The sequence below is a fragment of the Pezoporus flaviventris genome, unplaced genomic scaffold (assembly GCF_033815535.1).
Source record: "Pezoporus flaviventris isolate CSIRO_AGI_PZ_B2104156 unplaced genomic scaffold, CSIRO_AGI_Pfla_v1 ptg000096l, whole genome shotgun sequence".
Taxonomy (NCBI): domain Eukaryota; kingdom Metazoa; phylum Chordata; class Aves; order Psittaciformes; family Psittacidae; genus Pezoporus; species Pezoporus flaviventris.
In genome coordinates, this window is record NW_026892644.1 from 698,239 (window position 1) to 722,929 (window position 24,691).

A 24,691-nucleotide genomic window follows, 5' to 3' on the forward strand; every position below is an offset into this window, starting at 1 on the left:
ACCCTACAGCATCTTTTTCAGAATTATTCACTAAGGTTATGTCCTGTGTTTTAAACTAGTGAACAATCAGGATACCACAGTTCATTAGTGACCCTTAACCTTTCAGTGACACACCACATGAATCACTGAGAAAAAAATACTATCTTTCTCAGTCTCAATTCCAATCATCTAGAGAAACAGAAATGTTTTCCTAAATAAAAGCTTACTGTAGCAATTAAATAAAAGGCTGAAAATCACAGAGGTGTCAACAGGATTACATGCTGCTACTCTGAATGAAGGTATTGTGTCATCAGTGTAAGATATTAGTACAAACTACCACACTCTTGTTCAGTTTTCAAACTCATGCACAGACTGCAAAGTGAGTACTTATTTCCTTACACGGGTATTTATGCTTCTGATAGTAGAAAAACACTCAGCTGAAGTACAAGGACATGCACTATTCAAACTGGGGATGGACTTGCTGCAGAGGAAGAAATTCTGCACTGCCCTCCACAAGCAGCAGTGGGAGGGGGGCATATACCCCATCACCTAACAGAGGAGGGTAAGTTCGTGCTCAGAACATCCTGTCACTCCCAGCAGCAACATCCAGCCCAATTCATATCACAACAAATTAATTCTGAAGCCACATGAAACAGTTAAGCTGTGAATAAGAGACATCTCAGTTTCACCCAACCTGACTGCACGGTTTTCTCTCTTCTCTTGCTCCAGTTCTGGTTGCTTTCTGGACTCTTTCCCGAACCAATTCAGCTTTCCAAAAGAACAGAACACTGTCCTCTATTCTCTTTTTTCTGTATATTATTATTAAGTTATTGTTTTGCTTATGTGGTTAAGGGTTAAGTGAGCTGAATCAACTCACAGAGGAGGTCAGATGAGCAGCATAACCAACTTTAGGGAACAGGCAAAGAATTCCATAGCTGCAAGAAGGAGTTTTTTGCCTTTTGAGAACAGAGAGCTGTTAGATCTGCTCTATCCTTCACACATCATTTCACCCTAAATGACAGGCACAGAAGTGACCTGCACACTTGCTGCTTTAACTCTGGAGGAGAGATTTTTCCACTAACAGGAAACTTTCCTCTGATTGACAGACTACTGCACCAAAACCAATGCCTTCAAAAACAACCCTCTCCCTCCCTTTTCCAAAACTGCTGCAATTTATTTGTGAACTGACTTTGGGAAACCACACAAAGGTCTTGCAGTGAGAACATGAAGTAAATAGCATGTGTAGCAATTAATAATGCAAATCATAGATAGAGGCATGAGACTGTAAAGGCACGCTGCGTGAATCATGCACATTCCCTGGCTGGGAATTTAGGGAGTGATTAGAATCACAGTACAGACTGTTTATAGTAGGAAGGAAAAGAAGACACCTTTCCCTGCATTCCCCCACACCCACACCACACAAATGAATCACTGAATTAAAAGTGCTACTCTACCTGAAAGGTCACTGCTTTCAATTCTCCGCAGGTCTGAATCAGCCCAGAACAACTTGCCCAGCTGGCTGTCAATAGCTAAGGCTATGGGCTTGCTCAAACCACTGAAGAAAAGGACCTCTCGTTCTGTTCCATCCAATGCTGCTCGCTCTATTTTAGGAGACCTTTCCTGTAGGTTGGTGAAATACATGTACCTGGAATAATTGGAGGAAAAAAAGTTTATTGGATCTTTCCACAGTTTTACTATATGACCAAGACACATTAACGAATGACATTTTTATTCCAACAAAGAGAAACCAACGTGCAGCAAGAAAACAATTTGATTCTCAAGACCTTCAGCCTGAATTTTCCCACATTGCATTTCAGCTACATACCCTTTCTCTGGGTTCACCACAATGGCCCTGGGCCTATCTTGATCTCCTTTGAGCACTACCCCCATGGGTCTCCCATCCAGGCGTGTCACATTGATCACATTAGTAGCTTCACAGGTCCAGTAGATATAGCGACTGTAGATGTCAACGCTCAGGTCATAAGGCTGCATATCTAGGTTCTGATTGGGAACTGGACTTGTCACAACAGTGAGGCTCTACAAAGGAAAGAAAAACAACCCACAGAAGAGCATTTAATCTGATCTAAAGTGAGCAATTTTATTTTGCTATGGATGCACCACATCAAACTGCTTCTCAGAAAAAGGAGGTGGCCAAAATACTATCTTAAAGTAAGGAGACACCCAGCTTCAGTTGCCCCACCAACACGTTTGATCAGATATAGACACTTAGTCCTGACGGTCTGTTGTAATTGCAAGCATGTAAATTGGTTGCAGGTCATAAGACTTCGCAATTTTAACCAGTAAGTCCAAACTGCATTTCTTCTTGCCTTCCTGATGACTCTTTAAGTTTGGTTTGGATAGACCCAAACCCAGCACACATTTAGCACTCTATAGCTGAAATACATAACCACTGTTTCCCAAAGCTACAGCTGAACAAATGAAAACACAGGCAAAGTGAGGCCAGACAGCACTTGAAATTCTTGCCTTGCTCTTCTCCACCATCACTGTCATCATACTAAGGGGACATAAGGATGAATAATAAATGGGAAGGTAACTCTGCCAACAGACAGAAAGGACATCAGTCACCACAGTGACTGTAGAGCATTTCCAGCTGACACCTTTCTGCTTCAAAGTTCTTGCCTTCTATTGGTGCAGGCCTCTGGAGTTCATGTGCCTTTCTTTCCTTTTTTTTTAATTTATTATTTTTAAAGAAAGAACTTGCTTGTCTCCTGTAGGGAAATCTGAACTGAACTGACATCTTCCATGGGCTCTTCAAAAAAATCTGAAGAGGAGAGATAACTCACAGAACACAGCCTCACATCATCTTTTTTGGAGAACTTTGTGCTTTTGAGGTGAGCAGCCTCCACCCTCTCAACCCCAAATTAAACTTCACCAGAAAATTTGCCTAACTTTATTTAGCTTGTCACTTCTTTGAAAGGGTTTGCCTACATGTCTTACATTTGTTTATTCTGCTGAAGCTGGCAAAAGCCTTGTGCCTTTGACTAGTTTGGGGTGTTAAATTATGTAAATATTCCAAAATTAAAATGATTGCTAAATTAAGAGTTAACGTTGAAAGGCCTTCAGCAGGATCCAACTGCCACCACACCTACCACCAGAAACCATATTCTCTTGCAAATTAAACTGAATATAGCACCTATGTGTTGTTCACCTTAATCTTCTGCTCCTCCCCATTCAAAAACTCAGAGAGAAAAAAATCTATTTTAAAATGTGAAAACGCGTAATCAGTCATTGCTCACAATTAACCTCACTAAACCTGCACCACCTTTTGCCCTACTCCGCCTTTTCTGTATTCCCCATCGAATGCATTTTCCCAAGCCTGCTACTATATCTCTTACAGGTCACTAGTCTCCATCTCCTTGCTCAGGTTAACAACAACTCTCCTCCTACTTCTGCCAGAACCTGGGAGGCTTCAGGCACAGCCATGTGCCAGTCCCACCCTCTTCATTTTAGTCAATGTCCCTGCACCCTGCTCATTTGCAACTCTTCCTTCTCTCTCACACACACTCCATTTCTCCCAAGAACCTTCCCTTCCATGTTCTATTTCTCTTAGACAGGGGCTTCCAACAGCCCCCAGCCAAAAGACAAAACTGAACAAATAATGCAAAAATATCTTTAAGTTGCCCTTATTTTTCCACGTTTTATTTCTTGCAGTACCTCCCAAACTACTGGCTGAGGACTCCAAAAACTCCAGACGTCACTTGTTTTGCCGAGTGACAGCTAGTAACCTGCAGGAAGTCCGTGTATCTAAATTATTCATGAACAATTGTTGTGTGTAAAGCATGCTTTCCTCATCTTTTAGTAATTCCATCACCCGCAGGATACCTGGCTGCCATCTTCCTGTGCCTTCCGGATGATGTTCTGCCGAGAATCAATCCAGTACAGATGCTTATCCAGGGGGTCGTAATCAATGGCTCGAACATTCCTGAGACTATGGATAGGGAGTATGATATCTGGACTCTGCTGCTCATCTATCACCATGCGATTAATTGCATTCTTCTGGCTGAACAGCAGGAAGGTTGTAGGAGCTTGATGGGATTAAAAAAAAGAGGAGCGTGAAAGGGTTACATAGCAGTAATGTTGGGTATTTGCATGTTCAAAAAAGACAACTATGTATAACCAGACAGTATCTATTATTTCATTCCCCTTCTTCTTTGCCAATAAAGAAAAAAAATCAAGACAAAACATTAAAATCCTAACCTCTGATCAGTTTGGAAAGCCTTCCAAATAACCTCTTTTTACTCTAAACGTCTGAATGTGTATGTGACAGGCAAAGATAATTTTGTGCGTCACAGGACTAACGAATGTGAAGACTTCTGTCAAAATCACCTCAAAGAAGAATGGTCAACCACATCTCTCAAAGAACTGTCAATTTTCTTTCTAAAGGGGGTTCGGTGAAATGCAGTTCCACTATTTGAACCTTTTTCTAGGTACACTTCTACTTGCAGAGGAAGCTGAGCGAAAGCCGGCACTGGTTCCTTATTTTGAGGTCCCAGAGAAGACAGACTGCCATTACAGTAGTTCAATTCTGTTCCCACAAACCCTTTTCCTGCCTGCACTGGAATGGAACAACAACTAATTCACACAAAAATCTGTTAGGTCTGTTCAAGCCGGCATTTTGGAAGAAAAATCTATTCATTCTTCTCAAATTTATATATCTTATTTCCAGGTGCTCATCTGGGAATGCTAACCTGCAGTTGGAAAAAAAACCAAACCCTGATGCTCCACTCCAGCTGTCTAGGTACCCAGCAAAAACTTCCTGGACAAATGATCGAGTTTTTTTCTTAGAAGTATCATCAAACATCAGAAAGTAAGTCTTCTCTACCCCATATGGCTGTAGTTTACCAGCTGTATCTTACATAATCAGTTCACAAGGCATTTAATACATCGTTAGAAAGAAATTATCCCCGTATTACATTACTGGGTCAGGAATCAGAGTAGGTTGTTAAAGCATTTTCCCTTTTCACAGCATTCTTTTCAATAATGGTCTGCCTGGAGCCACTGCTGTGCAAGACGGCACAAGAGCCAGCAGCCAGAAATGCAGTTTGCAGCCTCCCTGAAGTTTGTACAATCAATTCTCTATAGCATAAGTCTGGAGAGATTAGCAGTGGGACACTGCACTCATTCAATCCAGCCTGTAAAACAGGTAAGGCAGCACCTGGGAAAGGGGAGTAGGCTAAAAATCTTCCAAAGAATATCATCACCTTGCTTTGTTATTTTATGCATACGCTTTGAACATTTATTCAGGCTGCTGGAAAAAAGTAAAGTAAAGGGAGGGGGGGGAAGTCTCCTTGGTAACTAACACTCAGTCCTAACATCCTGTAACAATCAGGCCTAATTTGCTTTCTGGAAAACCTGTGTTTCCCCTCCAAGCATTTCTCCACTAATTTAAGCCTCCTTCTACTTAGCTCTAAACTGCAGAAGAAAGCACAAAAAAGGCAAAGCAAAGTTTATATGAACGTGTACAGCAAAATATTAGATTTGGAAAACATCAGCATTCTTACCAAGCAGTTAAGTGAGTACTGGAGGGGGGAAAAAAGCTTAAGATAAAACAGTGCAGGTAAACATATCATCTTAAGCATCTAAAATTCTTTCCACTTTTCCCCAGAGGCACCCTCTCACTGTCTGAGATTGCCTGGCTTCCAACTTTGAATTGATGGCTCATTATAAAAAGCAACAGCAGAATTTCCTCCCTTGAGTCCCCACATCTCTGAAACAGCATCAATTTCAGAAATCCCGTCTCAGTTTTCATCATGCTCCCTCCCAATGTTCACATATTTAAACTATATTTTTGGCAGGCAAATGGAGTACAATGAGCACATCTCCCCTGTAACACTGCCTTCAAACTTTGTGACACGTGGTAGGTCTGATGAAATCTGTTACCCTTCCCACACTTCTGAGCAGTGTGTCCTTCCCGTAATTAAAAGAATCTATGCCCACATGAGCACAGCAATCTAGAAGGGAGGAATTGGCCTCTAGACAGGGCTTAAGCTATTAACATGTTTAGGAGCACATAGGCAAGTAAAATAGGCGAGAGAAAGTTAAAACAATCCATGCTCCAATTATAGTGGCCAAGAAAAAAAAATTAAATTCTATGCAGAGAAGCTCAAGTCTCCAACAACCTACAAATGAGAAGCTGGAAAGTTCCCAGGTTTGACCATGGCAGAAGGAAAACTCCTAACACCTCATGAACGGCCCTGAACCGTACCGTGAGGACTTGGTTCTATTTGCTTACAACGCATTTGCTGTATTTTTCTCCTTCCTTTGTTTCCAAGAGCATTTCCGCAAGAAAACATGACCTTTGATCATTTTGCTACTTATTCTCTGCTGGAAGTCAAATTTCTCCACCTACAAAATCACAGTCATCACCAGAGAGGTGCCAGCATGTCTTGTAACTTGCAGGAAGGTGTGAACATGTCAGAGTACAATAATCCAGTTGTCATGCAAGCGCCCCTTCTAATAACAGAAGGAGGCATACAGGAAATACTGGGGAGTGGAAAAGCAGAGTTTTCTGAAGACCAAGATTTAAAAAGAAAATGCCATGAGGTGGCATTCATGGAACAAGCTGCCATGCTTTTGGCTTTAAAACAGCTGGATGTCTCTACTCATGCATGATGTGGATGAGATACAATCTGTCTCCCTGCACCATGAATCTCTTCACCCACTGACGAATCTGAATGACACCAGTGGAAATCAGCCATCCAATATGCCTGCCAAAATTATGAGCTTCACTGGCAGCCAGTTATTGAGAGATGGATAAATTATTTGGTTAGAAACTAATTACACACAGCCTAAGGGGACTTGCGGTTCATTTTCTGCACAACAATAAAAAAAAATAGGGCTAGGCTGCACTAAGATCAGAAATCTGAAGTGCTGGGGAGGCCATGAAGCCATCCTCTGCTCACTAAGGAAGAAACACTTTTAGGGGTATGAGAGTGGCCCACCTCAGAATCTCATCAGCCAGCAAACATACAGAATTAAATCTTCACCACTCAAAGACTACACAAAGTCCAGAGTATAGACCAAAGCATCACATACCCTTTATGTCAGGCAAAATTAGAAATAAATAAGCAGATAAAACAAGCAAGCAAGCACTTGAGGAGGGTTTGACAGATACAAAACCAAAAGAACTTTGAGCTTTCCCGTTTACACAGATTTAGCTGAGTCACTGTAAAGGTTTGCTTACAGCAACTCTTATTTTACGGTGATACTGGTGGGTTGCAAGACTAATTTTTTTTTGTGTGCTTTCAATGCCCTATCTTCTCTTAAAAGTCAGTAGGATTTTAGTGTTGCAAAATTACATTTTAAAAGGCATGTTTTTATTGAGATCTTTATCTAGCCATATATCCTGCTTCCTATGGAGAAAGGGAAGGTAAGGAACCAAAAATATTTCAAGTACATGTACATGTTTAACGTTACAGATCGAAACTAGCTTTAACTTAGCCTATTAGCAAACAAGCCTCACTATTTCACATAAAACCAAAACTCTTCTTTCCTCCAAGTACAATGCTTGCATCTGTTATCAAACATATCTGCTTTTCTGTTTTATTTTCATTCATTATGGCTTACCACTACAAGTCCTGTTGTCGGAGTTCAAGGAATAGTGAGCTGGGCAGCCACAGACAAAACCACTGACAGGGACTGCCAAGCACAAGTGAGAGCAGTGACCGTTGCTAGAGGCACATTCATTCCAGCCTGCCTGCCTGGAGGAATGGAACACCAAGATATCCATAACGTAATCCAAATGCCCTTGGATGATAGTCCGGTTCTGGCCACTGGTCTTGTTGGCTCGTTCAATGCTACGCCGGCTCCAGTCTGTCCAGTAAATGTAATCCTGATACTGAGTCAAGCCAAATGGGTGAGGCAAGTCATCAGCTATAATCTCACGGTCAAGTCCTGTTTCCAAAAGGAATGGAGAGAAAAAGCAGAATTAAATGGGGACAAACACTATGCTATTTAATGTTGCTGGACATGTCCCCTGAACAGAAAGGTTAACACATACATAGTTTAAAGTTACTATTTCATTATTACAAAAGTAAATTATAAAGTAATGTACAATATTCAAAAGACCATTCTGAAGCATCAGATCCTTTCACAGGAACGTGCTAATCATGCTCGTGATTCACAGAAGAGAATGTACTTTTCCAGGAGAAAAAAAAATGTCTGTTTTGAAAATGATCAGGGCTCTTAAAGACTCTGTCTTTTTCTTCTTCCCTGAAGCAAACAGAATGTCCCTGAAGGAGATGCAGGATCCTGACACTACAGTCCCTGTTCAGCATCTCTCACACCACATTTGGGTCCCTGCCTGCGGCTTACAGAGAGAATTGTTATGAGCTTAATAAAATTCTACATTGTATTATGAGAAAACTTAAATGCACAACATTAAACTAACCTGTCTCTGGAATGCAGTAACAGGAAGGAGCAGTCAGAAACTCAAGGTAGGAAACCGTCAATTGTGTATGCCATGGAAATGCTAACAGACCTTAAGGAGCAGGGCATGGCAGGGGGTGAGGGGGAATGATTTCAACCCTGTTATTTCAAACCACTTCATTACCACAGAATGTCCTGCTGTCTAGTCACAGACTAGCTAGGTTTTTCTAGCTTTGTTCCAGTCTTGCAAATGTACTGCTTATAAGTAACTCCTTTAGCCTTAAATATTGACTAGTGATGACACTAATCCAAATAAACTGGCACACAACAAGGCACTCTACTCTTGCAGGTGCCAAGAAGTTAAGATACTGTGCAAGCCTGAGAGGGCTTGAGTCCTCAGTATACTACCCTAGGACAATGAAAGAGTAAAATATTCCATATCCATCTAGCTGTAATGCCCAGTTTATAAAACCATCACACAGACCCCAGCATGAGTGAACCTCCCTCCTCCCCAATGACTAGTAGAAGCCAGAAAAAGTTCCTTAGTGTGCAGGATTCTTGGGGGGTGGAAACATGCCTGAAACCTGAGGATACCAATAAAGACTAAAACCCAGACTGTATTAAATTACATTGTGAAATATATCCAATAAACTGCTGTTATCTTGGCTTTCTCTCTACCTTTCTACAGATGATGAAGTGTTTGTTATGTATTTGCCAGTGCTCTTCAGAGCAGCAAAACAAGGCCCTCCAAAACACTTAAAGTTGACAGCTTTGTCCTACATATAACTGAAAACACATACAGCTTGTAGAATTTTAATTTTGTGAGGAACTGTATCACCTACAAGAAAATCGAGGTCTCGCTAAATGCTCTGTTGCATAAACATCAATTATAGAAGCAAATGTTAAAGGCATGTGAGTCTGGAAAAAACTATTTTTGTCTTAAGACTTGTACCTCTGCATTATTTAAGCAATAATTTGCCACAGGGAACTGCAAAAAGGCAGCAGCATCCCCATTATGCAGCCCAGAGCTCTGGGGCTTACCTAACATGTTGGAGGATTCTATCAGGTTGGTATCGAGGTCAGTCCAGTACAGTCGTCGTTTAGCATAATCAATAGTTAGGCCATTAGCACGTCCCACATTGGGCACCAAAGTAGTCCGCTCACTGCCATCCATAGCAGCTCGATCAATCTTTGGCTTACCACCCCATTCAGTCCAGTACATGAACCTGATTAAAAGGGAAAAAGGGGAAAAAAAAAAACCAACAAACCCAAATTTATTCCAAAGGAGAAAAGGAGAACTCAAGGGGAGAAACACAACAAAAATCCTTAGAAAGACAAGGAGAAAACCAAGAGCTGTAAATTCAAGCATTTATTAAGCCCATTACACTAAATATTTTTTCCAAATACTAGCAAGGAAATGAGTCAAGTTTCCTCAAAATGCTTCCAACATTATTTTTTCCACTTGGAGCTGGATTTTCACTAGCAAGTTCCGTATGAAAGCACTTCAATCTTAACTAATCCATGCACATCAGTTAAGAGGTAAAAGGTTGGCAGTTGGGCACGTTCATTTATACCTGGTTATTCACCAAAATATTTTTTATGATGCTTGGTTTCTGTTCCTATTCAGTTGTCCATCAAATGAAGGAACATAGAAAGGTAGGTATGCAAGGTACTTTTGTTAATAGGTGCCACTGCTCATCTCCATACAACTAAGTCAATCAGCCATGTAACACTGTGTTATGTTTCAGTCAAGGCCACAATAACACAAAACTGTATTGCATTTCCACTGGAGCAAAAGTACAAACTAGCACATACTCACGGGCCATCTTATACCTCATTTGGCAGAAGCACGGACTTGTACACGTTTACATTTTCTTTAGGCACTGCAGAGAGGGCTGTATATTTGACATTTGGTGGCTAGTCAGTACCTTCTTCCAAAATGTAAAGCCAACACCATTTTAAAAACAAGTGAGATATAGCTAGCCAAAGCTCACACCTTTTTGCTTTAATACCTCTACTAACAAACACCTATAAAATGCTTTTAATTTCAACCAACCACACATGGGGAAGGATGCTTCAGAAACTGTCGATCAAGAGGGAGCTATTCTTTAGACACCAGGAATATCTGTACATTTTTCTCCAAAATTTTGCAAGAATTTTGTGCATAAATTCTGCAAATTGTACACACAGCATGGACCTGTTCAAACTGCCCCCATGGTAGTAATGCCATGAGAACATCCATATAAAGTACAACAACATAGCTCAGCTGTACAACAAAAATAGGCGTTTGGACTCAAAACTGAAGTCTCTTTCTTCTTAGTCTGTGGTGAAGAGACAAAGCACTGAATTATAATAATCCTTGGAAACATCACAGAATCATAGAACGGTTTGGGATGGAAGGGACCTTAGAGCATAGACAGCTCCAATCCCTCTGCTATAGGCAGGGACACCTTCCACTAGAGCAAGTTGCTCGAAGCCCCATCCAACTTGGCCTTCAACACTGCCAGGGATGGGGCATTCACAACTTCCTTGGGCAACCTGTTCCAGTGCCTCACTACTCTCAGAGCTCACACTAAAGAATTTCTTCCTCGTATCTAACCTGAACTTCCCCTGTCTTAAGTTTTAGCCCATTACCCCTTGTCCTATCACTACAGTCCCTGACGAAGAATATAACCCTAATCCCTGATAAAAGAAAACATTATTCCCAGTGTAAAATTTGAGTAACTGGATCTAACAATCTGATGGTCTCAGATAACTTCTGACATACTTGCCCAGACAACCCTTGGCATGTCAGGGCTGAAGCCCACATCTGTGTCCCAGCAGGGGAGAACTCAATTACACTAATCACTGCAACAGTTGCCACCACCTTGTTGAGATGAAGCAGGAGGAATGTGTTCACAGTTCTCTGCACTGCTGTAACTCCTGCAGTGTCACTGGAAACTGTGATAATTTCATAACACTCAAAAATGAAGTTCCCTCATTTGTAAAATAATACAATGTTGGTAAAACCTCAAAAAGGTTTTGCAGTAATTAATGTCAAATGAGCATTTCATGGTAGGAGAGCTATTTCGGAAGCTAAATAAATAGTTTTGCCTTGCCAAGCCTCGCTCCTTCCTCCCTCCCCCTGCTCAGTGCCCTACTTTGCTATTACATTTGAATCCAACTGAGAAGTTTCTTCTCAGGAAATCCTTCATTTTGGGGATAGGTGGGTATAATTGTTTCCACTTGTTCTTTGTCCTTGCTTCTCTTGTCCATACCGACTAAAAAGGCCCCCTTATCTGAAGAAACAAACACCTTCCTTATTCTCAGACAATAAGCTTCACTCCCCCACACTCAATCATTTAATACCTTTATTGGACCCTAACTTGTGATAAAAAGGATCCTCATTTTTAAAAGGATAAATATTTTCCTTTTCAATGCTATAGTCCTTTTCTAATTAATGAATTCCATAAACCTAAAGCTACTTTGATTCTGTGGTTAATTAAAAAACTAAATATAAATCCCTTTTTAATGAGCTCCTCTGATTTTTTTTAGCTTTCTTAATGATTATTCAGGACATTAGGAGCATATTCCTCCAGCCTTCATACTTTAAATTACCAGGTTGTATTCCCCAGCTCAGTTCTCTCAGGATTTACATGCAGTGCCTAACTAACATGCCCTAGAGGAAGTATTACGATGCTGTTTTTCACCATTCATAAACAAAATTAAATCAGCAAGTTACCCCTCAGCAGGGTCCAATGCCAATGCCCGAGGACTGTCGAGATCTTTCCACACCAGCACTTGGCGATGCTGTCCATCCAGCTTTGACACTTCTATACGATTTGTTCCAGTATCAGCCCAATACAAGTTCTTCCCCAGCCAATCTACAGCCATCCCTTCTGGATAATCCAAGCCAAACTCCACAACATGTTCCAGTGCGCTGCCATTCATAAATGCTCTGCTGATGGTCTGAAGGGATACAAAGATACAGGCAAATTAGAAATTTTAGCAGTCTGTCATTGGGCTGGTTGCTTTCTTTGTTGCATTTTAAACACTTTCAGATTTAGGCATCTCATAGGAAAGACGATCTTATAATATGCTACTTATTTGCTAGGCGAACAATGCTGCTATTCAGAGGTAACGATTTACTGTACTCTATGAATGTATTCTGTGTCAATTACAATAGAATTTCACTGGGGAAATAAATGGATAACTAGTCTGGTTCAATTAAGCAGTCTACATGCCAAAGTGACCTTAATAACTCAGTGCCAGCTTTGAGGGGGAAATATTCTGGCTCTCCCAGGACTATACAAAAGCATCAATGTTACAGCATTGAGTGTTATTTAAAGCAGCCTAATGAAAAACTTCAGGACAGAACAGCAAATAGAATAAAACAATCTAACAACTGATTAGCTCACTAGCACAAGTCCTTCAATACTGATGGTTTAATTTAATTTCACTAAGTATAATTTCTTCTTGGTCTTTATTCAAAAGAATTCTTTTAACTCTTGCCATCATGGATCAGCCTGTGGCAACAAATACAGCCAGAAATACATCTTAATAATACATCAGAATTTAGACATTCCCTGATTTACTATGACCACTTATAAGCCTGAAAGTAAAAAAATAACATCAGAATGGTATAAAAGTCTTTTTGGCAAACATGGGCTTCCTTTCTGTGCCCTTAATATTCCCCTCCACACAGGCTCCTCATACCCATAATCCATCAGAAGTTAACACAAAGACCAATAGTTTGTTTACTTCACAGCTTGGATGCTACCTGCAAATTTATGTCAGTTTGGGAGAGTACACAGCAGGGAAGTTTGTATCTCAGTCTTCATCTGTATCACCCTTAAAAATTGATCAGATCATTGCTTTATTTGTATTTCAAACACAGCTCAAATTAATACCATACCTAAAGAGTTCAGCCAAGTCACCTCGCTCAAGCTTACTAAAACAGCGGTTTAAATTTTTATGATTCTTCAGTTACAAAAGCCCATGAGTTATTGGCACAGATCTCAATCCAAATGCAGAAAACTTTCATTAAAAACTGATTTTTGTTGCTCACAATTCAGAATCCATCTACAACCCATGAAAAACAAAGGGAATAACTACTCACTGGTAACAGAGATAATAGACAATAGACAGATTTCTGTCACTGCATTAACCACCACATTTAAACACCTACTTCAACCTTTTCTGATTTGTTAGTCGAGACCCTAGACATGTTTTAAAAAGGCTGTGATTCACAATATATCTCATGTGCAGTAACTACACAAGTTAATGGATAAGCAAGACTCATTTTCACTTCCTGACCCAAGACAAGGCTTCCCCTACTAACCATATCTGGCGAAACATCTGTGATTCCTCCTGCCATATGGCATTCTTCTCAGCTTTCTGCCATAAAAACTTACTTTTTGCAAACTAATCCTTTATGTGAAAATGTACAGATTACATTTAAATGATGTGGTGGGTTGAACCTGGCTGGATGCCAGGTGCCTGCCAAAGCTGCTCCATCACACTCCCCCCTCCTCAGCTGGACAGGGGAGAGAAAATATAATTAAAGGCTCTTGGGTTGAGATAAGGACAGGGAGAGATCATCACTCGGCAATTACCACCACGGGCAAAACAGACTGGACTTGGAGAAAACTGATTTATTACCAATCAGATCAGAGCAGCATAATGAGAAATAAAACAATCTTAAAACACTTTCCCCCTACCCCTCCTTTCTTCCTAGACTTCACTTCCTACTTTCTCTACCTCTTCCCCCACAGTGGCAGGGAGGGTGGGAAATGGGGCTGTGGTCAGTTCATACACATTATCTCTGCTGCTCTGTCCTCCTCACAGGAAGGACTATTCATGCTCTTCCTCTGCTCCAGCACGGGGTCCCTCCCATTGGAGATAGTCCTCCACAAACTTCTCTAATGTGAGTCCTTCCCACAGGCTCCAGTTCTTCACTAACTGCTCCAGTGTGGGTCCCTTCCTTCAGGAAAACACTGTTCCAGCATGGATCCACAATGGAGCCACAAGTCCTGCCAGCAAACCTGCTCCAATGTGGACTCCTCTTCCCATGGGGCCAAAGGTCCTGACAGAAGCCTCCTCCAATGCAGGCTTCCCTGGGGGTCACATCATCCTCCTGCTCATGCACGGGGTTCTGCAGGTGGAATGTGCTCCACTGTGGACTTGTGTGGGCTGCAGGGGCACAGCTGCTTCACCATGGTCCGTACCACAGGCTGCAAGAGAATCTCTGCTCCACCACCTGGAGTACCTCCTCCCCTCCTTCTTCACTGACCTTTGTGTCTGAAGAGCTGTTTTGCTCACATTCTGATTCCCCTCTCCTCTGGCTGCCATTTATTGTGCTGCAGTTCCCTTTCCCCTTCTTAAATATTATCCCAGAGGCACTATCACCATTGCTGATGGGCTCAGCCTTGACCAGTAGCCGGTCTGTCTCGGAGCTGCTGGTACTGGCTCTATCAGACATAGGGAAAGCTTCTAAAAGGTCTCACAAAGCCACTCCTGTAGCTCCCTGCTACCAAAACCTTGCCATGCAAACCCAATACAAAAGATACATAGGAGAGAATGCCGTTAGTATTACAACAATGCATGCCATTCTTGGAACATGCTCTTTTACCTATCCCTTGAATCTTGCAAATCACCCTGTCAATCCATTCTTAAGTATCTCAAGAACCTTGCAACAACTTAACAGCCAATACAGAAAAGTCCCTACCTTCAGTGAAATGTCAGTCCAGTAAATCCGATTGTCTGTCACGTCAAAATCCAGAGCAGAAGCTTCCTTGACCCCAGTGAGTGGAATAGCAACGTTGTTGTTGTTCGTTTCTAAAGAGATTCGTCTGATATCTGCTCTCCGAGAGAACAGCAGGAAAGCTTCTGGGACGATGCAGGTCTTCATATCATTGATGAGCTCTAAGCCTATGGGGCAAGCGCAGCGAAGGCCTTGTGGTCTGTACAGACAGAGATGGCTGCAGCCGCCGTTGTCCTCTGCACAAGGGTTTGTACCTAAGCATGCAACGAAAGCAAAAACAATCATTACAAACTGACTTCAGCTGGAAGATGAAGCCAGTTTTCATACGCATCAATGATACTATGAGTCCTTAGGGAAATACATATTGTTTTTTATCTTTTATTCTCTGAATGAAGCAATTTTTATTCATTTCCTGTAATCCTATGGACAGATGTTACTCAGCTGGAAAGACAGTGCTTGTTTTCCTGATCCCATGAAATAAACCCATCATGAGGGAAAGGGATCTGGACTCCAACAGCTACTGGTGTTCCTGATTCACAGCACAGGCTCTGAATGGACATTAAACACCCAGAGGTCCCATCCAGAGGGACCTTGACATGCTTGTAAGGTGGGCTGATGCCAACCTCATGAAGTTTAACCATGCCAAGTGCAAGGTCCTACACCTGGGTCAGAGCAATCCCAGGCACAGCTACAGGTTGGGCAGAGAAGAGATTCAGAGCAGCCCTGTGGAGAAGGACTTAGGGGTGCTGGTCGATGAGAAAATGAACATGAGCCGGCTTCAGTGTGTGCTTGCAGCCCAGAAAGCCAACCGTATCCCGGGTTGCATCAAAAAGAGTGTGACCAACAGGTCAAAGGAGGTGATCCTGCCCCTCTACTCTGCTCTCGTGACACCTCACCTGGAGTATTGTGTGCAGTTCTGGTGTCCTCAACATAAAAAGGACATGGAACTGTTGGAACAAGTCCAGAGGAGGGCCACGAGGATGATCAGGGGACTGGAGCACCTCCCGTATGAAGACAGGCTGAGAAAGTTGGGGCTGTTCAGCCTGGAGAAGAGAAGGCTGCGTGGAGACCTCATAGCAGCCTTCCAGTATCTGAAGGGGGCCTATAGGGATGCTGGGGAGGGACTCTTCATTAGGGACTGTAGTGACAGGACAAGGGGTAATGGGTTAAAACTTAAACAGGGGAAGTTTAGGTTGGATATAAGGAGGAAATTCTTTCCTGTTAGGGTGGTGAGGCACTGGAATGGGTTGCCCAGGGAGGCTGTGAATGCTCCATCCCTGGCAGTGTTCAAGACCAGGCTGGACGAGGCCTTGGGTGATATGGTTTAGTGTGAGGTGTCCCTGCCCAAGGCAAGCGGGTTGGAACTTGATGATCTTAAGGTCCTTTCCAACCCTAACTATTCTATGATTCTATAACTATTCTAAGTAAACAAGTACATGTTTCACTGCCTTTTGCAGTACACTGTCCAGTTACATACCCCAATTGTGTTCCTAGAGATGAAAAATTTGCAGATCTTTTTTCACATCCATTCAACAGTCTCTTCTCCCCAGGATGCTAGAAAAGCAGCTATTTGCTATACTAACTTGTGTACCTGCCCATGCTGGAAATCTACCTACTAAGAGAGGCCTAGCATTACCAAATTCGATTACCCACACAGTTGGAAAGGGACCTGCTTTTAAAGCTCATGTACCTTAGGGCACCTTGTTAACATAGCAGGAAGGATATACCTCAATTATGTTTGACTGATTTCCTGGGGTACAATCCAGACACAGCAACAAGAAGCTGCAAGCCTTATTCACGTACCCAGATATTCAAGGAATGTGATGAGTTCTGTGATGCTGCAGTTACACCGCTACCAGTATTTGGGTAGCCAACAATAGCCAGTTTAAAGCTAGATCCTCCTTTTTCACGCCACAGACACTCCAGGGCAGAAAGTATGTCTACTTATTTTTAAAGATGATTTTGCAGTATTAATGTGAAAAGTACTGAACAGAGCAAAACTGGCTCATTCTTAGCTTTCTCATGCTAGGAGCACATGTCCAGAATGCAAGATGAAAAGCTGCTACAGCTGCAGCTTCATAAACAGCTGGCTGTTACAAAGAGAAGTTCTCATTTTCCATGATCCTTCTCCCCATACTGGATCCAGGGTTCTTCAGACCTATGAGCTGCTCCAATTCCCTAAGCAGCAGAAAATTACCCATTCTGGGGGGTGCTTGGTTGTTTTCCAGCTTGATATTCTTCCATATTAGAGAACTGAAGCACCTCACAAAAGGCCTACCCCTATCCCATCAAACTGCAGCCTACACTTATCCTGCAATAGATCTGAATTCTGCCCATTCCTGAAAACGTAACTTGGTAGAAAGCAATACCTGCAGAAGAGCACTGCTGAAATTTTCTATTTCATTTTACTTGCCTGATTAGCAGCCTTACTCACCGATTATCTGGTGGACGTTTGTAGCTTTCAGGCCCATCAGATCAGGCAGCTGATCTATGATGATCTCTCTCTCTGCTGTGCGCTTATGCACACGTTCAATACTGCGTCTTTGCCAGTCTGTCCAATAAACATAGTCTCCCAACAATGTGAATCCAAAGATATGAGGCAGTTTGTCCTCCACCAGAATTCGTCTCCCAGTTCCATCAGCATTCATGACCTATGGATATACACAAACTTATTACATATAGAGCATAAATCTGTCACAGTTTAGCAGAGATTGATTAACTAGCCACTCCACACTTAAGACTTCAAATTAAAAAATAACCTCCTGGTCATTAAAATGCCATCAATGTTACACAGAGGTCTAGTAAAAAACCAAAACTATTTCAACAGGTACTTATTCTAAAAACCACGGAGGTTCCCTCATGTATAAGGTTAGTTTTGTAAGCAGAGCATGATGTGAAATTATGACACAACATTCCTTATATTTGCTGTAGGAACTAATGTTACATGTGCCTGTTAAGATGTTGTCTCTCTTGTTTCTGACTTGTCTCTTGGTTTAGTTTTAAATGGGAGACATTGTTTTACACAAATAAAGACAGGCTTACAATGTCAAGGAGTCCTGGTTTAGCATCTTGTAGTCCACAGCCCCACCCAAGTGAGCTTTGCCCAAATTACAGACAGCAGTAAGAGGAGGCATCCCATAAATTCTGAGCCAAACAGTCAAGAGGATCTACAGATTTTCTTTGTATTCTCAAATCTGAACAAAGAACCAGTCCTACATTCTTCTAAATTAAGATCAGTATTTTCTGTACTAGAAGGAACAGTAATAGTCTGTAAATAATTGCATGCCTTTGATCAAGACACTGGAATTTACTGTGTCATTTTTCTCTACTGCTAAAAAGAAGTAATACCTAAGGTCCTCAAAAAGGCACTGAAAGGATTAATTAAGCATATGTATGCACGTTCAAGCAATCAAGTACCTTATGAATGCCAAGTATTATTATTAAAAGTACCATACTGACAGGAGTGAAGAGAGTCCTATGTTTTAAGCATAGGAATGATTCAGTGCTGCAATTTTATAGAAAAGTTCCTTGTAAGGTATTTCTGCTTGTTTCAAGTTTACAGCATGTAAAAAAAACCCCAAAAAACAACCCACCCCACAACCTTAATATAAAAACTTCCCTAAGCGGTGGGATTCACAAAATTCAAGGCAGCATACCAATCCCTGAAACATTACAACATCCTTCCCACTACCCAAGAATGTTCCGAGTTAAAGTCTGGAAAAAAAAAGTGACTTATTAAATCCCTGTTTTCAAATCTCACTCATTTGCCTTGTGGAATTAAGATAGCATAGACAAGTCTGTATCATTTCCCATTCTTCTCATGGCTGAAACCCAAAGACTTGTGCAACAACAACCTTGAGGATCAATTGGTTTAGTAACTCTGGCTAGAGGGATGATGTCTTGTGGTCAGAAGAATTTCCTACCTCATGAGAAACGAGAAGGCTAATTTGGAGCAACTCCTACCTTTTGTCTACCCAAGCACAGATGGGGAGGGAGGAAGGAAAGGTACAGAGAAACAGAACTGAAACCCGTAGCTTTCTTAGCATACAGTATAACGTGCACGTTAATAAAATGTATTAAGTTCAGTAAAAAAGTGGAAGAAAATGCTATAATCTTCACAATAATTCAAGATCTCCTTAAAACTATTCCCTGTCATAAACTTCCCGACATTACTATATTTACTCTCAGGATGTTAGAAAGGGAACCAAATCTTTATGTGCACATGAAAGGGGGTCTGCATACTTGCTGGTTTGCAGCAATAACCTTTACATTTACTTATTTTACGAAATCTCATGATTACTCTGTGGAATTGGCTTACCAAAAAAAATCTTCAGTCTAGCATACACAGCACATTTCCACAAGTGCACTAATGCACATGCATCACAAAAGTAAGATGAGCATTACTTGCTGAAACATTTTTGGTTTTTCTCCCTACATTCTCACTGAGGTCCTTTAGAAAGTCAAGCATGGTACTTGCAGCTTCACTTTGTATTATGGTGCATTTACCATCCTAAAGCTGTAACTTATGTCCTTTACACTGATAACTAAATCTAAACATAGCTTTTCCTATCAGATTGTTTAGCTGGGCTCAGAGCCCAGCATAATTGCCTAATTCCTGGACTTCCTTTTGAAAACAGCCCTGCTATTGCATTTATTCTACTTCAGAAAATTCAGCATCTGCTGGCTCTCTCAATTACTAGCAGCATGATTCCTACACTCTGTTTTGATAAACGATGTTGCTAAACAACAGACTAATGTCTAACTTTAGAACCAGGGACACAAATTTAACATCTGTAAAATAAACCGTGAGTTACAGTCCTTAAGTCCACCATTCCTTCAAGGAACTGTCACCAGGCAAAACCGGACATCCCCTTTTGTCTACCACCCCTTTTCTAACCATTACACAGTAATTTTACATTTCTGTGATGATTTCTTTCCCCCTCCCCCTTAAGCTACAGAGATAAGCCATTTGCTTGCAGCTAATTAATACATGGCAATTAGTGCCTGCTAAGCAGACCAAAAAGATACACAGAATGGATGGATGTTGCAAAGTGAGTGAACTAAAACCACACAGTCATAAACAGTAAAACATCACTATCACAAAGCAGTATCTTTAGACACTATGATTTTTGCCTTGTACTTATAAAAGGAAGAAAATTCTACATTTAAGGGAGTGTTTAACTACTGGCAAAGAGATTTAGCTGGAAAGTGTATGAGGCAGGATGAACTTTCTTTGGCAAACTTTTGGGGAGCTGTTCAAATAAATTTCTCTTATACTGGAAGAAAGTCAGGAAAAGAGAAGGCAGGACTTAAGGATTAAGTATCTGGTTTTAATTAATTTTTGCTTTGCCACATATAGGTTATTTTGAAAGACAGTTTAATGTCACCTAGACAAAACAGGTGCCTACCTGAAAGTACTTACACATACCTGACATCCTACTCCCACTACAGTCTTACCTGGGCACATGTGTGCAATATTACTTAGCACAAACATCTGCTCACTAGCAGCCAGGTACCACAATACGAATAGTTCCACAGTACCACATTGTCTACATTCACTTTGGCCATATTTTAGAAGACCTGAGTAGAATTTCATGAATACTACAGAACCAAACAGTCTGGTGTAATGCAGAAGGAAAGTGGCAAGGGTTAGGGTCATCACAGGGAAGCCTGACCCACAGAATCTCCCCCTAAAAAAACCCTACCTTCTGCTGCTATGAAGCAGGGTCTCCCTTTATGCTGCTTTTAACCACAATGTGGTGTGGGTTTCACATTTTGAGGCCATTCTGAATACTGCAAACCACAGTGAGAATATAGACTACAACAGGAAACAGATGTGGTGCAACCACAAACACTACCTTTAGTGAAATAGTGAGTAGTTCTATGGAAAAAAAAAAAAGAAGAAAGTAGTACAAAAATTAAATGGCCTCAGAAAAAATACGAGATATATGCTGCCTGTAGGAGAAGGGCTTTGCTTATCCTACAACAATAATGAATGCAAACCTATGGTCTCACGAAATTACAGCTTACTCAAAATAAATGAATTAATCCTGAAAATGTGGTTGCACTTTAAGATGCTGCACTTAATGGTCAGCAGGAACAATAAAATAACAACTTTGAAGCATTACTTCTATTTTAAAAGTTACAGACTGGATTGCACAGTGAAATATTCTAAGGGTCTTCCTTGCTGTCAGATACCCTGGATTCAATTAACTCTTGAATACCAGTAATAACTGTGATAAATAGGCTAATGCAGTGAATTTCCCTTTTTGATAATCTGGGATTTGAATGGACAGTAGTTTACACTTGTCATTTGATCGGTTTAAGTCTAGAGCCCAATCATTATACCTATCCCACTTGTGGGAATCATTATACCTAACCCACATGTGGAAAAACTCTTTCTCTCTCTAGTGAGAGCTTGTGCTAGAACCCTGGCAAAGCTATGTAGACTAGTAGTCAACTCAGGTCTAGTGGACCAAAGCCAGTGCAGGCTCGACAGATGTACACTACTAAGTCATATCCACAGCACTGAGAAGATGCTAATAATATAAACCTTCTGACCCTATTAGGCCATACTTAGATCAATATCAAACATAAAGGCCAGTTCTACAAGGTACCAGAGAGCCTCAGTACTGAAGACTCCCAGAGCAGAAGACAGCACGCAGCCGTGGAAAAAACACACTTGCCAGTGTAAACCTGGGAGGCTGCCAGACAAACCTGGTATGACTTCCTTGTAATTAAACCTAGTGCCATAATCAGGGTGACAGTGGGCAATCCATAACCTTCCGTTTTAAGTCATGAGCACTAGCCCACTCTTCCAGCTTGTCCAGGTCTCTCTGGAAGACAGCTTTCCCTTCTGACACGCTCACCTCACCACTTAGTTTAGTGTCATCAAGAAACTTGATGAGAGTGTTTTCAAGCCAAAACCTGGATCATTTATGAAGACAGGACAAAGGGGAATGGCTTTAAACTGAATGAGGGTAGATTTCTGGTCAAGTGGAAGGTGTCCCTGCCTGTGGCAGGAGGGTTGGAACTAGATGATCTTTAAGGTCACCTGAATCCAAACCATTCTATGATTCTATATTGAACAGCATGGGACCCAGTATCCATCCCTGGAGGACTCTATTTGTGACACCTGCAAGCTTGAGTAAAAAGCACCAGTCACCACCCTTCGAGTGCAGCCTGTAAGCCAGTTCTCTACCAATCTCACAGAGTATCCAATGAGTCTGTATCTTGATAGTTTGTCTAGGACAAGGCTGTGGGAAAATGTCAAATGCTTTGCTGAAGGCCAGGTAAATAACATCCACTGCTCTCATATTGATAGGAAACATTTTGTTGTAGGAGGTGATCAGGTTGGTCTGGCATTATATGCCCTTGGTAAGTCTGTGCTGGCTTTTCCCAATCACCTGCTTCATTTCGCTTGCAAGTTTCTAGAAGAACTCTTTCCAGGGGCTGAAGTAAGACTAATGGGCCGGTAGTTTCCTTGGTCCTCTTTTGGATGTAGTTACAAATAATCAGGGAGCAGGCTAAGTATCATGGATGCTAAGCTCTCTCTCGGGATGACTGCAACAGAGAAAGTCAATACACAATAAAAATTTACAAACAATGGCTTGTAACTCTGTATCTTCAGAGAATTGACACTTACTTACAAGAATGGAATAGGCTTCTGTGATGGTCTGAAAGCCCCCAGCTACACAAGATGCTGCCAGAACTTTATTAATTTCACAGAAAGGCACATTAATAAAACAAAACCCCAAAACCAAACACAAGCAACTTCCTCCTGTAAAATCCATAAACATTTACAAACATCTTACAACAAGATAACTTGATCCTAAGCCCTGATTTTTAAATTTGACAGCCAATTTTTGGACAAACAACAGAGACTCATCCATCTACTGGTTCCTGAACTTCACCCTCTTTACCAGTACCCACTTACTGATCCTCAGAGAGGCCAGGAGATCCCACTTAATATACAGAACCTCAATTGCCCTGCTCAAGTACTACTGCTATCAATGCACCAGCTCTACAAAACTTCTAGCAGGGACCACAGCTGGAAATCATCTCTCCCCCCCCCGACTCACAGTAAGGATACAATTGCAGCAGTTATCTTCCTTCTGAAAGGATAAAGAATAAGAGAGTGCTCTGACTTGGTGGCAGTGCTCTGCATGTCATGTGTCCCACAGATGCAGAACACACTAGCCTGTGTCTTTGGTACATGTTGAAATATACTGTCAGATATACAGTTTATCTTAAAGCCTGGGAAAAAAATCCCAGCCATTTGGCATGGACTTAAATGAAAGAAATGTCACAGAAAAAGAAAAGGTAAATTCCTGAGCAGTCCTTAAACTCTTAAGTTATTCCAATGACAAGTTGGTTTTCTTGCAGTAGCTTGAAAGACAGTAGAAAAGCATCAGAAAGCATTACCACCTTCACATTTTCAACATGGTCACACACATGCGCTCTAAGAATAGATACAACTAAAAATAAAATGGTGATTTTCTTATGAGTTTGATCATTATCACTGATCTGTGTAAGATCAATTCAAAGCAGTATTACTGTAAGAGAGCTGTGAAATACTGAATTCAACACATATATCCCAGATATTTCAACGTACCATGGAAAAAAAAAATCTTGAATGAGGCCTACATTATACCTGAAATAGTTTAGGAACCGTCAAGGTTTAGGCTTAGTTAGTTCAGTCCTGATTATCCTGTGATAAATACTTACATGTGGTGTTTGTTTGATACAACACATACTGACTCAGTTCACAAAACTACTAATCAAGAATACTACTGTTCATCTTCCATCTAAATGTACATGAATCTTACTATATCAGAAAAGTGAAAAACACTCATTAAACTTCTTTGGTTAAGGGAAAAAAGAAAACTGGAGCAGCATGTCTCTTAAGAACTCTAAAAGAGCTAGAATGCCTTCCAAAGATTACATTAGCATTTTTTTCAGGCAATGTTTGATAATTATGTATTATCAATTTTCTTCTTTAAGCAACATGAATGGAATGGACCAGAATGATTTTACTGTTACGGCTATATCAAACAACTAACACGTGTATCTTCCATAAAACAGCAGTGCTGAAGAGAAGAAAAAAGGAACACCTTGTCTAAATTTCCAGTTTTATCAGTCTTCCCCTCTAAAAGAGAAGTCCTGATCAAGTATACTCTCTCTGAATAACAATCAAAACTTTCAACTCAGCTTGAGGAAATTATTCTGTCAGTGTAATTAACTTAGTGTTAACAGCATTTCCCCTCAATTCCAAAATATTAAGGAATGTCAGATAGGAAACAAGAAGCCATCTCTTCACGGCAGTGAAATCCTGATAAATCAGCAAAAGGGATACCTGGAATTATATATCTGCTTCAGAAACCAACTGCCTCCAGCCAACTCCACAATTTCTTACCGTTAATCGTTTTCTAATCGCCATTACCAATTTCTAATTTAACAGTTCCCCAGCACCCTCAATTTCCTTTTCAGCTCTAATCATTTTCCCAAAGTATTCAAAACATAGTTTTCCTGAGCATGGATAATATTCCTAATAGGACTGCAGTGATGATAAATACATAAAAA

General features: G+C 41.1%; 1 protein-coding gene across 2 annotated transcripts in view; it reads right to left on the reverse strand.

The window, feature by feature from the left end:
- Positions 1-24,691, reverse strand: part of LRP6 (LDL receptor related protein 6) — a 127,764-nt gene that overhangs the window by 20,551 nt on the left and 82,522 nt on the right. For both annotated transcript variants that reach the window (XM_061476347.1, XM_061476346.1), the window contains exons 8-15: positions 17,544-17,760; positions 15,074-15,363; positions 12,089-12,315; positions 9,409-9,593; positions 7,567-7,893; positions 3,823-4,025; positions 1,805-2,016; positions 1,434-1,624 (exon numbers count right to left, since the gene is read on the reverse strand). In XM_061476347.1, coding sequence (XP_061332331.1) covers positions 1,434-1,624; positions 1,805-2,016; positions 3,823-4,025; positions 7,567-7,893; positions 9,409-9,593; positions 12,089-12,315; positions 15,074-15,363; positions 17,544-17,760 — 1,852 coding nt within the window. The remainder of the gene's footprint in view (positions 1-1,433; positions 1,625-1,804; positions 2,017-3,822; positions 4,026-7,566; positions 7,894-9,408; positions 9,594-12,088; positions 12,316-15,073; positions 15,364-17,543; positions 17,761-24,691) is intronic.